At 37.4% G+C, this 16,212-nt stretch overlaps 1 protein-coding gene across 1 annotated transcript; it reads left to right on the top strand.

Annotated features, from left to right (window-relative positions):
* The first annotated feature begins 69 nt into the window (after positions 1–69).
* Positions 70–15,492, top strand: LOC308385274 (putative C-mannosyltransferase DPY19L4). The gene is made up of 19 exons (XM_080864111.1): positions 70–2,277; positions 2,402–2,551; positions 4,290–4,414; positions 4,503–4,593; positions 4,786–4,907; positions 6,501–6,646; positions 6,808–6,931; positions 7,024–7,158; positions 7,400–7,531; positions 7,658–7,759; positions 7,859–7,932; positions 8,034–8,192; positions 9,501–9,620; positions 9,718–9,838; positions 12,051–12,107; positions 12,199–12,281; positions 12,369–12,501; positions 12,813–12,971; positions 13,354–15,492. Exons 1-19 carry the CDS (start codon positions 2,187–2,189, stop codon positions 13,516–13,518), a joined length of 2,289 nt encoding a protein of 762 aa, XP_080720237.1. The 5' UTR covers positions 70–2,186; the 3' UTR covers positions 13,519–15,492.
* Positions 15,493–16,212: the final 720 nt, after the last annotated feature.

Genomic DNA, 16,212 nt, shown 5'->3' with positions numbered 1-16,212 from the left:
AAGGACGCCTTTAGATTTGTCCATCACAGACATTGATTTGTATGCATGGTAATTACAAAAACACCACTTTTTTCTTAGTGATTCTACATTTCAATTTGTCCTAATGAGGTCACCCAATACAGCTTTCTGTATAGGTCTTACATATAGAGCTGGCATTATTCATTAACCTTTTTTAATTGTATTTTCTTGGCTAACTTGTCCTGTTAGAATGTGCTACCTTCAAAAAGTAGAGCTGCAACTAAGTAATTAGTGTTTTGTTTTTAGTGTTTGTTTCAGTGTTTTGAATACTTTTGAAAACCTGGTTTAAAAAAAAAAGGGTTACTACAGTTACACAATTTTCTTTTTCCATAAGACTGTTATAGGGTCTGCAACTAGTTAGCTTTATTATTAATTTAAAATGTCTTTATAACAAAAAAATGAATAATAAACACTGAAAAAGATTTTATAAAATTTCCTAAAATAATAAATAAATGGTCAAATTGCTTGTACATAATTTCTTCACATTTTAAAAGGTGCAATTAGATCATTTCTTGCCATTTGTAAAAGAAAAAAGCCCCAAACAAACCCCAAAACAAAACACAATGAAAAACTACTATTAGACTTTTAAAATCTCCAAATAATTGTCTGATTTCTTTTGACTAACTTATAAAGGTGATATTTTTGTTTGATTTTTTTACACGACCTTTTCCCTTTGTTATTTATTTATCATTTAAATTTAAAATGGCATATTATTTAAAAAAATTGTAAAAATCTTTATTAATAAACACCCAAACACAAATAAATAAGGCATGTTAAAAAACATTTTGAAGAAAAGTGGAGCATTTAAGTAATACACATAAATAAACAAAATAATAAAGGAAATAACTTCTGTACCATAAAGAGTTGCTAACTAGTCAATAAACTTGAAAATTACACAAAAAATTAATGTTACGCTGGTGTCATATGAAAATCTGTAGAAAAAAAATCACTAGTTTTTACTTAAACAATATGTGTTTACATACTTTCATCGATTGTACAAATGGCAACTTGAAAGTTGTTCAAGAAGGTAGTTTGAGAAAAGCATCTCAAATTTATATCTGTCCTTGCAACGAATTCTTAAGACAACAGATAAAAAAATAACTTATTCTATGATTCAGATATTAAAACATGTGCTCACCTTTTTTAATTTTATTAGTGTGTTCAGGTTATCAGGAAAGTAAAATTTGATCTGATAATGAAGGAAATGAAAATTAAATATTTTGGGAATATGTAAAAAACATACATATTTTACAATTATGGTTATCGGAAAAAGCCTATTGCTCTATTTATATGTTTGTTTGTTTTTAAAATATTGTAACTGATTTGTTAAAATGTTTTGGCTGTATTTGCAAATGATTATATTTTCTTTTTGTACTATTCATGTGTTTAGTCCGTTTTGTGCTTAAATATTATTTTCAATAAAAGTATTAAATTTCCCAGTTTTCATTAAGTAAAGGTTTACTCAAAACAAAACAAAAACAACATCCAAGGTACAGAGTATTTGCCAAAGGAAACACTATTAAATATAAACATGTCCTTGTATAAGATTATAATAACTGACAAGAAGCACTTCTAATATACATTTTTAAGAAAGTAAAAGTAATGAAAATGCAAAGAAATACCAATACAGTACTTTAAAAATACATAAATAGATTTTTTTTAAATGTCAGGTATCAATTTAATGGAAATTTGCTTTAAGAAATAATGCGAAAAAGAACACGTTAATGGCAGTGTTAAAACGTGGTCTGAATACTTTAGAAAGGTAAATGTTATTTATAATCAAAGTTCTTTTATTTGTATTTATTTATTTTGCGTTTTGCTGGCGTTTATTTGTCTTAAATTAGACAAATATTCCATTGAGTTTGGTCTGGATTCTTCTTCGCTGCTTTCTGTTGTCATCTGCAACTTCCGCCCAGCAGTAGCGCTAACTTCAGTCCTCCACACAGGCACCACTAAACTAAACTCTGCAGCTGTGCCGCTGTCGTTCTACAAGTTCGTGAAGGATAAAATCTCTTGAGTAAAGTAACGTTTGGAGCCTGTCATCTGCTGAGTTTACCTTAAAGAGCTTATCTTATCGATTTGATCTTAGATTAGCTAACTGCTTTTTAGTTAGCATGCTGCTGCCTCAACACACCAGACAGATCCTCTTGGCTTAATTTGATTTAGTCATGACTGAATTAAGATGCCGGAAATCAGAAACTTTGGAAGGAGATAATGAAGAGGAAGAGAAACAAAAGGAGTCGGAGCTGGAGACCAAACGTAAGTTGAGCTAACTTAGCAGTTTGCTAACTGAACATGAGCTGTGTAGCTTCCAGTGGAGAAACAGTTTGTCAGAGCACATTTCTGTGTCGATGCTGTGACAGCCAGTCTCTCTCTGCTCTAGCACCAGATGTTGAACAGGTGAATGGGTCCAGCACTGCAGCGGCTGATGGCTCGCAGCAGAAAGATGAAGGTGAAGTTAAAGGCGGTCAGCATGAACAGGAAGAATCAAGCAGAGCCCAGTCATGTGTCAAAGCCAAGGGCTTATCTGCATGTAAGTCCATTTCTTACATACCAGCCCACTTCATACGCTGCTCAGTGGCGTTTAAAAAACAAACAATTTGATGGTCAGGTTCATGCTGTACATTAATGGGGACCTATTATGCTTCCATGAAGTGATCCCCGTGAGACAAAAGCTTTAGTCTGCTGTAGATGCTCTGTTTCAGACAGTTTTTCTGCATTTGTAGCTCTGAATGATGTCAGTAAGAACATCTCAGGCGTGGAAGCTCCACCCACCTGCTGTTCAAACCCCCCCCTTTGCAAGGTTCAGCCAGTCAGGGGGAGGAGAAAATGTGAATCATGCAAAGCCTTGTAGTTTAGTAGTTGTACTTTCAAATTAAGTAAAAAAAAAAAAAAGCTACATAAATGCATGTTTATGTATGTCATATTTTGGTGGCTCCATAGTGTAGTGGTTTGCAATTTCAGAAGGAATAGCATTGAGTGTAAAGACTCGATGCCTTAGCTTATTTATGTGTTATTATGTTGGTATGTATGATTAAAGACATGAAATGACCGATTGTAATTTTTCTACCTCCATTATTATTATTATTATTATTATTATTATTATTATTATTATCCTTTATGTGCTTTTATTGCATATCAGAAACACTGAAGAAAGCCATTGGATGAAACACATCTCTTAATTTTTACTGTCATGCAAAATTAAAAATATTCTTTACATACTTGTGAGTGCTGACCTTCTCATTAATAGAGCTGTTTGATGTGCAGAGACACAGTTCGGCAAATGTGCCATGGGCGAGTTAAGGAAGTAGCCAGGGCAAGGTTGAGCAAGTTCTTTTTGGGCAAAGTACACTAATCGAGTTCCAGCTATGAAAGTTAGCTGGTTAGGTAAATAACAAATCAGTGAAGACAGCGCCACATAACGAATCCACAAAATACATAAAATCTTTAACCTAATTTTGCTCTGCAAGCAAGCTTTTCAGGAATGCTTGTGCCGTTCAAAAATAGTGAGAGAATGAAAGAGTGAACAGTTGAGATGCTGAGACAAACTGAAGCGCTGGGGCCCGAAACATTAAGGGAAGTGTGAGGAGGAAGGGGGCTCTGTGCTCAAACATGGTAAAAGGCAACCGAGCCTACTGTGAGCACACCCTTAGAAAGCTTAGTAAATGTTAGACACTGTAGGAGAGTAATTGAAAATGCTTCAAATACAGATAAGAGAGGTATCAAAAGTACAACCAGGTGCTGAAACACATGCCATGGTGACTCGGTGAAGTAACAGAAGTCGACTGTCCTGCAGTGGTGTTGGATCAAATGTACTAAAACATATGTCTCGACTTCATGAGTCATGAAATATTGCATCTGTGGCTTCCAGTAAACACTGAAATTGCAGTTAAGTGTATTTTTCCATCTCGCAGAGTTTTTGTACATACGTCACCAAATTTGTATGTACTGTAAGATTTTTAGACATCTCTGAAGAAGTTTTGTTTTTTTTGCACGTGTTGCAATGTGTAGGAGACTAAATATAAAATGTCTCTGGCTGTACTTTGGTGGCAGGTGTAATGTTATTTTTTGTGTGTTATTTTTGTCATAGTAGTATATGATATTGATCTCTCTGTTCAGCTCAGTTTGCAGCTACAAAGAGAAATAGTGTGTGGTAGAAAATGGTTATTTAAAGTGTGTGAGTCAAAAATCTTTCCTCTCACATTTAAGACCTACAGAAGCTTTTTTTGTTGATGATGTTGTTTTTTACTGTTAATGCTTCTTCTCCTCAGCTGTTTTCTTACAGCGGCTAGTCCGGGTGTTCTTTGGATGTCTGGCATCTGTTGCCTGTGGCATGCTGTATGCAGTGTATCTGTCCACATATCATGACAGGAAGTTCTGGTTTTCAACTCGACAGGTGGGTGACTTTTTTTTCTTTTCCTTTTTTATCTTTACTTTGCTGCCCAATCGTACGAGCTCTAAAATTTACTTTGTATATTTCTAAGGAGCTGGAACGTGAAATCACTTTCCAGGGAGGCAGTGGGGTCTATTATTACTACTACAAGCGTTTGATCGCAGCACCATCCTTTGAGCGAGGTACGAGCACACTGCCTGCTTCATGAAAGGCTTAGCGAATTTTCAATATTTTTTCCATATTTTTATTCTTGGACTCTATTATAGAGTAGATTTATATGATTCAGAGTTTAAAATAGTCCACAGATGGCACAGATAATGACTTTAATGTTCTGCTTTCCTTATGACTCAGCTCTGTTGTTTTGTGTTTTACAGGGTTTTATGAGCTGGTGGTAGATAACAGGACCGTTTCAGGTCAGACCATTAACGCAGTCGAGCGTTTGTCTCTTTATCCGGAGCTCATCACAAGCTTCATATACAGAGTCACAGGCAGCCAGGTGAGGATTTATTTAATCAGATTTTACATTTCCTGGGTTGTCTTCTTTGTGTGTGTATCTCAAAGCAAAATGAAGCATAAAAACCACTGTGACGTCCACTCTCATTCTTGGAGGCTGAGTGCCTTCTCTTTCAATAAGCAAGGTTTGTCCCTGGGTCCATAAATAGTAAAATGTTGATTTGGGTCCTTAAAAGGACTGAGTCTTTAAATTCATAAAAGAACCTTCTGTCTGGACAGAAGGTTCTTTCATCTTCAGGGGAAACAACCCATTAGTTCTCTTTGCTTTCTCCATTCACTTTTGTCTGGAAATAGCCAGAATAGTTCAGTTGACTCAAAATGCAGAGCTGAAGATGTAATGTGACCTCCAGTGTTTGTTTTTGTAGTCATTTTCGTGAGGCATTAGAAATACTGGGGGGTTGGGTTAATGGCAGCAGAAAAGGGAGAAGAGTGGGACAAAAGTTCCTTTGCCAAACTGAGCAATGCTGCTTTTTTATTTCCATTTATTTGACTTTAATGGTGTAGGAGCATTTAGCTAACTATAATGTTTGGTATTCAGCTGCAAGGTCTGAATGTTGGCAATGTTTCTATGCATTTCCAGTTCAGATAAGTCTGTTTCTGTCAGGTTGTGCTCCTCGTATTCAGATATTTGGGCTTTTTTGGCTTTAATCTGTCAAACAAAAATACTTAAGGTGGGATATTTAAGATATAGTTCTGATGTTAGTGCTTCAGTGCACTGTTTTAGTGGTTTGCGCTTTTTAATATTAAAGGAGTGCATAAGACAATGCTTTAACTCACCATTTCTGTTCATTTGAAACTGATAGATATAGATATTTTTCCCTTTTTGTACGTATAAATTACATAAAAATAGTTTAAAATGAAAGGCGTTAAAGTCCTAACTATAACAGCTGTACAAATGCAAGTATCCTGAGTATGTTAGAGCAGGGATATGAGAGAGAGCAGAACATTTCCATATTTAGTTTGCATTTGTGTGTCATGTGCAGCAGCAAAGAGAATCAAGTATTACGTTTAAAGTGTGTGCAATTTTGCACATAAAATACAATTGCTTTGGAGTGGTTTAAAACATAAATGGTTTGACTGCATAACAAAAGTCTGGCTTACAGCAGAGAATGGAAATCCAAATAGAAACTAGTGGTACAGAGGCCGTACATACCCGTGTTAAACGCACCGTACATGGAAAAAGCAAAGAGAGTGTGGGAATATGTTAGTACAAGTCCTAAAACTCAAACTGGTCAAACTTCAGTATAATTTATGCTTTGATAAGTCTTGGAGCAATAAGGCTGCCCAAACAAAGCAGACCCTGTTTTACTGTCACAGCTGATTAACCCGGCTTACCTACGTCAGCTGAGCTGTTTTCATCAGTGTTTTTGGCATTAAGCATCTGCCTCTAGGCTTCTGCAGGAGTAAATGTTGCTGCATTAGTACTGCTAGCTATGGACATTATTATAATGAAGTGATTAGGAGTGAAAAATCACAATTAAAAGTGGCTTCATTCTGCCACTTTAAGGTTTGACCACAGACACTTTTTAAGGATCACCGTCTTTGTCTTTTTCCACTGCTTCCCTTGATAAAACAGGATTTCGTGGAACCGATTTACTTCTACATTGGAGCAGTTTTGGGCCTGCAGGCGGTCTACGTCACTGCCCTCTTTGTGTGCAGCTGGGTGATGAGTGGCACCTGGGTGGCTGGCATGTTGGCCGTGGCCTGGTATGTGATCAACAGGTAAGGTGAACAAACGTTTCCTTAAGCATGAAGTTTCTTTGCCTGTCTGTTCATGTTTTCTCATTCCAGTAAAACCTTTCTGGTGACTAATGCTACAAACATCCTCCTCTATTAAAATGATTAATAAAGTTGTATTTAATTCTGTTTCTTTTCTCCCACAGAGCAGATACAACCAAAGTGGATCATGCTATTCCTCTGCGGGACAACTGGGCTCTGCCTTACTTCTCCTGGCAGGTCACAGCTTTGACTGGATTCCTGAGAAACAAAATCGGCTCTTCAACTGAGGTGAGCCCCTCATGAGCCTCATTAACACACACAAAAAAAGAAGTAATGTGAGCTAGAACATTGCACTAATGATTGAGTCTCATCCTCTGTAGATGTTCTGCTATCTTACCATGAGTGCCACCACCTTCACCTTCCTCCTGGTCTGGGAACACAGTCACTACGTGCTCTTCATCCAAGGCTTCTGTCTTTTTCTACTTGATTCTTTTGACCTGGTGCCACCACGTAAGGTAACACAGTCGTAGCTTGAACTTCTGAAATTTCATACAGTTTTCTTCAGAAATTGCAGCAGGTTCTTACTCTATATTACTTTAAACTAACAATTTTGCATTTATGATGTTTTTTTAATGCAACTTGTGGGTTTAAAACAGGGAAAATCCTGCCGACTGTTTAAATAAAACTGTGTTTTATTTTCTCTTCTCTGATTGGCTGTCTTTTTCTTCTTCATCTCTCCATTTCTGGGATGAACAGATGGCTGACATCCACAAGGTGTACCTCAGCTCCTTGTTCCTGGCCTACATGTTCCAGTTTCAGAACACAGCCCTGCTCAGCTCGCCTCTGCTCAGCCTCCTCATTGGCTCGGTTCTTGCGAGGTACTTCCAGGTAGAGTTAGCTTCCCCCTCGCAGCTCAGTCATGACATTAGATAAACTCTTTAAAGTGAAAATTGTTTTCAGCTTGGAGCTTTTCAAATGGGAGTAGCTCCATTAACATTTGCACTTTTTTTCTAGCAAAGGATGAAGGTGGGTCCTCTTGTGGCAAGAGTGATGAAGCTCTTCCTACATTTTTACCTGGTCTTCACCTCTGGGATCACCTACAGTTATTTGGTCAAGGTAAGTCATATGGGAGCAGGGCATCTGTGTAGCATTCAGTGGCTGATACTCAGTTTCAGTTTTTGGGTTGAATGCAGTGTTTTGTTTTTTTATTTACAGAAGCTAATTGCTGCAAATGAGAGTGACTTCATATTGAAGTTCCTTGAAGTAAAATTTGGACTCAACACAACAACGTGAGTCGTGTTTTTTGTTATTGACTTAGAGCAGTAACCTTATTAGTGAGAACTAATCTGATGTAATCTAACATAATAATCTTCTTTTTTCTTCTCTTCAGCGACTTTGTCCCCAACTTCCTCTTGTGCCAGGAGAGTTTCCAAACGCCCGGTCAGGACTTATTTCTACGTCTGACGCAGGCCTCGGTCCTCCCCTTCTACTTCCTCGTGCTCGCCGTCTGCCTGCTTTCAGCCTTACAGGCAATCTACAGAAGGCTCAGGTGAAACACTCGTGGTGCAAAATCTTTCTGGTCTAACAACAGACAGCATCATGCTGTCATCAGCTGGTTTCTGAAGTCTTGTTTTAAAGCCTCAAGTTGCCTAGTTGCTCAAGTTGCCAACAGCATAAACATGGTAAAGAAGTGGAGATAAGGTGAACCTGATCCACGTTGCTAGACCAATTGCAGCAGCTGAATTGGCACACCTGTCACTAAGTTACCAAACCACTAACTTAACAAAACCTTTGGACAGGCTAACTACGTAAGTCGTAAAAAGCTCCTTTATAGTTGTTACTCATAATAATACATTTATTTGTGCAGCACTTTTTAAAAAGCACAGTTACAAAGTGCTTCACAGTTTGAATAAAAGTGACACGTTTAATACAAACACATAATCAACATACAGTCATTCATTTATTCCAGCATGCACACTTCTATACATTCATTAGATGGAGAGTATGGCCAAAATTAATCGGAGAAGTATTAATAAAAGGCTAACGTTTAAAAATAATTTTTCAGATGTTGTTGAAAGCACAGACTCTCCCGATGGCTGTTCCAACGTTCAGACCCTATAATCTCAAAAGCATGGTTACTTCTGATTTTTCAATGAGAGAGGATGATCTAAGAAGCTGTTGAGACTCCTCTTATAAGGTTTCAGTAGCTCTGCTGTGTTAGCAGTAGCCTGGCCGTGTAGCACTTGATGAGTTGTATCTGAATTTTGAAGTGAATTCTGAATTTCATTGGAAGCCAGTGAAGGGAAGCAAGGATGAAAATGATGTGCAAACGCCTGCTAGTTCTCATTAGCAGCCTGCATTCTGGACCAGTTGAAGTTGGATTAGTAAGATTTGAGAGATGCAAATAAAAATAGAGTTACAATACTCAAGGCAGGTGAAAATTAAAGTGTGCACTAAAAGTTCAAAATGAATAAATGACAGTACAGGATTTTTGCAGTTTCTCTTTTATGAAGGAAACAAGACTGGATGAACTTAGAGATATGAAATTCAAAGTTCAGATGTTGATCAACAATGATAACCAGCTTTCCAACAGATGAGCTGATATTGTGGGAAATTGAATGAAATTAAATGTTTGTACCAAACTATTGAATTGAACTGAATATGCAAATTGATAACAAATGCAGTCTTCATGTGTCTAGTAGATTAATAATTAACTGGTAGTTGATACTATGTTAGCAAAATGTGTTTGCCCAATAACACAGTGACATATGCTGGTGACTCTTGTGTTGTTGTTGTTTTTAAGCAGTCATTATATTTATACTTTTGGCTAAAATCTTAATGTAATTTCCCCTCACAGCGGTCAGCCATTGTGCAAAACCTATAGCCTTGAAAATGGAGGAATAGGAGAGAAGCCAGAGGTCGTCTATCATGTTTTCCACACCATGCTGTTTGGGGGTCTCGCTCTGCTCTTCGATGGGTACGTTGGGTTTTTTTTTTTTTTTTAATAATTGAGGTTTGTTCACCATATGTTATTCAGCACAGCTTTTCATCGCCTATGTTCTTCTGTCTTGCAGGATGAAGTATTTATGGACACCATACGTCTGCATGTTTACAGCATTTGGGGTTTGTTCTCCTGACCTCTGGATGACAGTGTTTAAGTGGCTCAAACTGAAGTCCATCCACCCTGTAGTATTGGTATGGATGTTTGTTTATAGTGGATGAGAAACAAAACCAAATGTCTTAAAGTAAACAGGTTTCTTTTAATACAGTCTGCACAGAAGGGGAGGTTTAGGTATATACCGTCTCTTTAACTTACCTTTATGCTAAGTTTCCAAACAAATAGTATATTATCTATAAATTGCCGGTAATATCCAAAGGAATGAATGGATCCTGTCACAGTTTGTCATTCCTGAACTCAAATGAGATATTTGAACTGTTTTATTTGGGCTTCAGAGCTGTTCACAGCACTGAAACAGCTTTGTTGAAACTGACCGATGATCTGTTACTCCCATTAGATTCAGGTGATAATGCAGTACTGATTTTGTTGGACCTCTTCACTTGTTCAGATGCTGTCTTGTGGATAGGACTTTCTGTATGCCTATTGTGTGTATTACTCCTTGCCCATTTGTCTTGTGGGGTCCCTCAGGGCTCTATCCTGGGCCCAGTCCTCTTCTGTTCATATCAGCTTCTATTGGTAGTATTAGCAGCCATATTATTTCATTTCATTTCTATGCTGATGAAGACAGTAGAAAATCTCAGGATTTCTTACTATCTTGAAGAAATTAAAGGTTAGATGACTAAACAGTGACAAATCTTTGGTCCATTCAAATCTAGTTCTTTTGCCAATATTTTAGATAATCTCATCCCATATTTATGGTAAATGGACTGATACCTGTGGAGTACTTATTCCCTCTAACTGAGCATTCAAAGCACGTTTTATTTCAAACATCACTTACCCCAATTACACACATTCAGACAAGTGATTTTTTTTCTATACCTAATTCTATTGTCTAATTTTTGCACCCAGACTCTAACTCCATTTGATTCATCTGGGTAACTCAGGGTTCTGGCCAACAGACTGTATCAAATTAGACCTGGATGTTATTTTTGACTCAAAGTTTTGCTTTGACAAGCAAGTTAAGAGTCAATGCCAAACTCAAATCTTTCCTGTCTTTGCGTGTTCTGGAAAAAGTCATCCGTGCTTTTATTATTTCACATCTGGATTATTGTACCTCACTATACCTAGATCTCCCTCTGTTTTTTTGCAGATGGTTGCACAGTAAGAATGCTGACTGGCACTACCAAATATGAGCCCATCAGCCCAGTCGTAGCCTCACTGCACTGGCTTCCTGTTTATTTTAGAATTCAGTTTAAGATTTTACTGATTGTTTTAAGGCCCTTAATGGGAAAGCCCTGGCTTATATTACAAGTCATGATCTCTAAATGTTACATGTCCCAAGGTTGCGCCTCAAACAACAAAGTTACAGAGCCTTTACAGTCACTGCTCCACAATTGTGGAATCGGTTACACCTTGACATAAAAATAGCACCCTACATTTCTCTTTTTAAGTCTAGGCTCATACCCCATCCCCATCTAAACTCTGTCCTTTTTTAACCAGCTTATGGTGGTTGTTGTCCTTATTTTGTATTCCTGGCTGTAGCACACGAAGTATAGGTAGAGCAAGTAGTCTAATGATTGGAAGGTTGGTGGTTCGATCCCTAGCTGCTCCACTCTTCTTGCCACTTATCATTGGGCAAGATGATAACCCCAAGTTGCTCTCCAGTGCATCCATTGGAGTGTGAAAGTGTGTGAGTGCTAGATAGAAAGCACTTCAGAAGGTGTTTGTGTGAATAGGTGAATGAGGCATGTTGTAAAAAGCGCTATATAAGTCCAGAAAATAAAACACATTTACCATGCGTTTTCTTATTGTTGAAAGCCTCATTATTCTGTATTGTATTTGTTTTCACTTTTTACTTATCTTTATCATTATCTTTAAATCGTTTTTTTTTAGCTTATAACATGAAGTAAGAACTTAAAGAAGAAGCTAAAAGAAGATACTGAAACATCAAAGTTAAAGATGAACTTTATTATAATCGTTTTGGTATAAGCAGCTTAAATGAAGAGGAATAGTGTATTATAATACAATATGACAAAATAGATCTCTCAATAAAGTAAAAATTACACAGAAAGAAGTTCACTTAAATAAAGAAGATAACATAAAGACATTCAGTAAGTAAAAGGAGGCAGTAGAAGTAAAAATACGTTTACAAAAATCTGAATATATTACAAAACAGTTCAATAAATACATTAAAGCTAAATTTAAAAAAATGTTTTTCCCCTCATGAAGAGAAAGGAGTAAGTATCGACACAGTTGCTAACCGTGTTTTCTTTTCTTTTTACCCTCCAGTCCTTGATTCTGAGCACAGCTGTTCCCACAATCATTTGCTTCAGTTTGTGGAGAGAGGTGAGGCGTTCAGCCCCTTTTACGTGGGAGCTCTTTATGTTAGACACACTTTATATCTCCTGCGTAACGCTCTTTCTCTCCCATTCTGCAGTTCTCCCCTCGCGTCTTAGCAGAGTTATCAGAACTGCAGGGGTTCTACGATGGAGACACAGTGGAGCTGATGAGCTGGATCAAGTGGGTCTTTAGAACTTCCTGTATTTATAAAGATATTTGTAAAGTATTTTATCATGGCATCAACCATCGTCTTTCCTCCTCATGTAGGTCACAGGCTCCGGTGGCAGCTGTGTTCGCAGGCAGTCCACAGCTGCTGGGAGCAGTGAAGTTGTGTTCGGGTTCAGCTGTAACTAGTTTACCTCTTTATTCAGACATCAACCTGCTGAAGAGGACTGAAGATGTGAGTTTTCATTGACAACATATCTGTTACCTTAACAGTGCTGCTGTCAAGAAGATACTTGTGTCTTATAATCAGCTATAAAAAATGCCTGTTAGTCATATTGGTTAAAGTGCTGAATGTGAATTTTAGTCCAAACAGAGACTGATGTTCCACATGTTTCAAAGTAAATTATTAGTTTTATTGTTGGGTCTTTAAAATGTAAAGCACCTTAAACTGGCTGTTTTTGTGATTTGGCGCAACACAAATAATATTGAAATTAAATTAACTGAAGTTTAACAGAAAATAAAAGGAGGTAATCTTTCCTTTCCCAGACGTACCAGGTGTACGCAATGAGATCTGCAGAGGACATCTACAAGCTCCTGACCGCCCAAAAAACGAACTACGTGATCATCGAAGAGTCGATTTGTAGTGAGCTCACTATTAATAAGGGCTGTAGGATCAAAGACCTGCTCGACATCTCCAACGGACATGTGAGTTTAAACCCTTTCCTCCGTTATAGATTTCTTACAGATTGAACAATTTTGAGTGGATATCAATAATATGGTCCTCTGATTAGATCTTTTGAAGATGGTTGACCTTAAAGGAAAAGGAGCTAAAATAGCATGTTTCAGACAGTGGCTACACTAAGAACCCAGAATATGATCAATGAAGATTATTTTTAACTTTAAATCACGCATAGCTACTCTAGCGGAGTCCAAGAATAAATCATTTTCTGCTACTACTTTGTTATTAATAATACTTATCCAATCATCTAGCTATAATCAAGACATTAGTTGCAGAATATTTTGCAAACTCTACAGAATTCGAGTCTTTTATACTTTCACTCATGATCTGTATGTTTGTCTCTTGCAGATCGTCTATGACAAAGGTGAGATATACTCCTTCTCCAAATATGGACGATTCTGCCACGAGATAAAGATGAACTACTCGCCCTACACAAACTACTTCACACGGGTTTTCTGGAACCGCTCGTACCACGTCTACAAAGTGAACTCTGTCATCTCCTTTCAGTACTGACGGCCAAGCGTGGCTCTGCCCCTCCTCAGGTGTTCCTGATCGTATCCACAGATCGGCACACCGGGGCGAAAAAACTCTGATTATCATGGTGTCAGTGGGGAAGCTGCACATTCAAACAGTGAGGCTCAGCTGAGCACACTGCACCGGCCAAACAACATGTATGGACGGCCATATTATTAATCACTGTACTGTAGTTTTATAAGCCATGTGTTACTGTTAATGTTACTATGAATGGTTTTAATGAAGGTGTGAGTCGCAGAGATCAGTGTAGGCTGAGAAGGGGAAAGTGTTTGCCATGAAATGAAGCAGCCAGAGGTTTAATCCTGTTCACTGATTGGTCCTTTTGTGCTGACAGTGATTGGATAGGATGCATAATTATGTTCCTTTCCTTTATTTTCAATCACTTTTATCAAGTTTATTTTTTTAAACACCTGCAAAACTATAGACCTTTGAATCAACATCAGTTAGGGTGCTGATTAAAAAATTATGGCATTAGCATTTAGCTCAAACCAGAGCTCCACAGACACTCCAGTGTGGCTCTTGACCCTTTTTTTGGGGGGGGGGAATAAATCTTTATGCATTTAATTTGATTTTTGTCTTAAATGTTTTGCTTTTCTGTTCTGTTCATGTGTTATAATCACGCTACTGTTGTCTACTTAAAGAGAAATGGGTGTCTTCTGTCTAAATTATGAATTTCATGTATTATACTAGCATAGTTGGATCATTTTTGTCTTGATTTAAAGGAAATAATTAGACTGAAACACTGAGCTAATAATCATAATCGGCAATCAAGAATTTCAAAATGAAAGTGCTTTATAACAGGATAACACGTAAGATTAGTCAGAATAGTTTTTCGCTTGATTATGTAATTTTAAGGTTACCAAAAAACCAAATAGTGACAAGCATACATGCTCTTGCTTTCTGTCACGCTCTGCCTTTGTTTGCTCATGAAATACTCATGCAGTGCATGTGTACGCGCTGTTCTTTGAAGGGTTGTTGCTGCTTTGGTCGGCTTTCGTGGGAAAGGCGTCTCTCTGTACTGTTTGCTGCTTGTTGTGTGCTCTGATCTGTTAAAGGGAAGTGGAAGAAGACTGTCCAGAAAAGTGTTATCAGTTTTTATTTGTTACTGCTGCCTGAAATCTACTGAAAATAACTGTTATCTGAAGTAGGCATGTCTTTACACACACATTTATATGTCTGAACTCACTGGTTGCTCCTATTGTGCTCTGCTTTTTTTTATTTCTTTGACATGAGATGGTTGTATTCATGGCCTATATAAAAAGGGTTGACTGAACTATCCAGGACTTGCACAACCTTCTGCAATCTTCTAAACTGAGCTTTTTCGGCATTTTAAGGTGGTGGAGGCTGGTCCTGGATGCCTTATGTAAAGACATGGCTGCCATGTCTGTATTCATCACTTCCAGGCATGACTGATAATTTCCTATCCCCGAGCTGTTACCTTAGGGTTTTGGTGATGAATTCCTCTTGGTGCTGTCATACAGATAACAAGGTGGCCGTGTGGTGAGTGTGTGAGGTGAATAAATATAACACTGAGCTCTTCTTGTGTGGTTCTTTTAACATTATCATTAGCCTCATCAGAAATGGTCTTAGTGCAAGAGTTTGTATCAAGACGCTGTTCTTAAAGATGATGTGGCTGAGGCATGCCAAATTACACAAGAGCCTGCATAGAAAAACACTGTAGAGCACTATCAGTCATGGATTGGCCTCCTCAGAGCCCAGACCTCTTACTGACAGAGTGAGGGATCACCTTGACAAAGAACAGAAAAAAAGGCAGCCAACATCCAAAGATGAGCTTTGAATGTTCTTCAAGAAGCCTAAAGAACTATTCCTTAGAAATATTTGTAAAAATTACAAGAAAGCTTTCCCAAAAGAGTTCAGAATGCATAGAAGAGTAAAGGTGGTATGTCTGTAAAGGTGGTCATACCAAATAATGACTTTTAAGATTTTTACAAACTCTGTTTTTGCTTTATAAACTTTTTAATGTATGTTTGTGCATTATTTAATAAAACGGAATATAAAACCATGAAAGGTGGCTCAACAACTGTGTACTGTATGTTTAATCTACTACAGCTCCAAAAATGTACGTTTTTAACTTGAATAAACATTATTGCATATATAAGCTGTCAATAACGTCAATTCAGTTATTAAATTTAATAAAAACAACTAGAATGGAGAACATTAGAAGAGAGTATTCCAGAGGAACAGCTCAGCTTGAGTGGTTTGGAAACAAAGTTAGAGGCAAGCCCGAGATGGTTTGGTGCATATGAAGGATAGTGGATTTATGAGATGAAGGATTTTGGAGATGGAGCTGTCAAGCAGGAGACCACAGAGAAGACTCATGAATGCAAGATAATAACTGCAGGCAATTTTTACATTATAAAAAGCAATTTGTAGTAATTTCAGTCTTTTATTTTCATTGTCATTAACTGCCAAAATTGCAGTAAGCATAATGCTGCATTCATGGCCTATCGGTAGAATGGAAAACAAGACGATTGAGCGCATTCTGCTTTATTTTGTGCTCTTGCTCGCTTTTTATTTCACATTTATCTAAGGTTACCTTAAGGTTGGCTATGGTTAACGTCTTACGCAATCTCATAGTTTCACTATAAACTGCCTAAATGAGCAAATTTTCGCATTATGTGTTTATAGTTTGGTTTACAAGTGAAAGTAAAT

The sequence above is a fragment of the Rhamphochromis sp. 'chilingali' genome, assembly GCF_963969265.1.
Source record: "Rhamphochromis sp. 'chilingali' genome assembly, chromosome: 17".
Lineage (NCBI taxonomy): Eukaryota > Metazoa > Chordata > Actinopteri > Cichliformes > Cichlidae > Rhamphochromis > Rhamphochromis sp. 'chilingali'.
The sequence above is the reverse complement of the archived record's forward strand: the minus strand, read 5'-3'. Positions and strand labels throughout refer to the sequence as shown.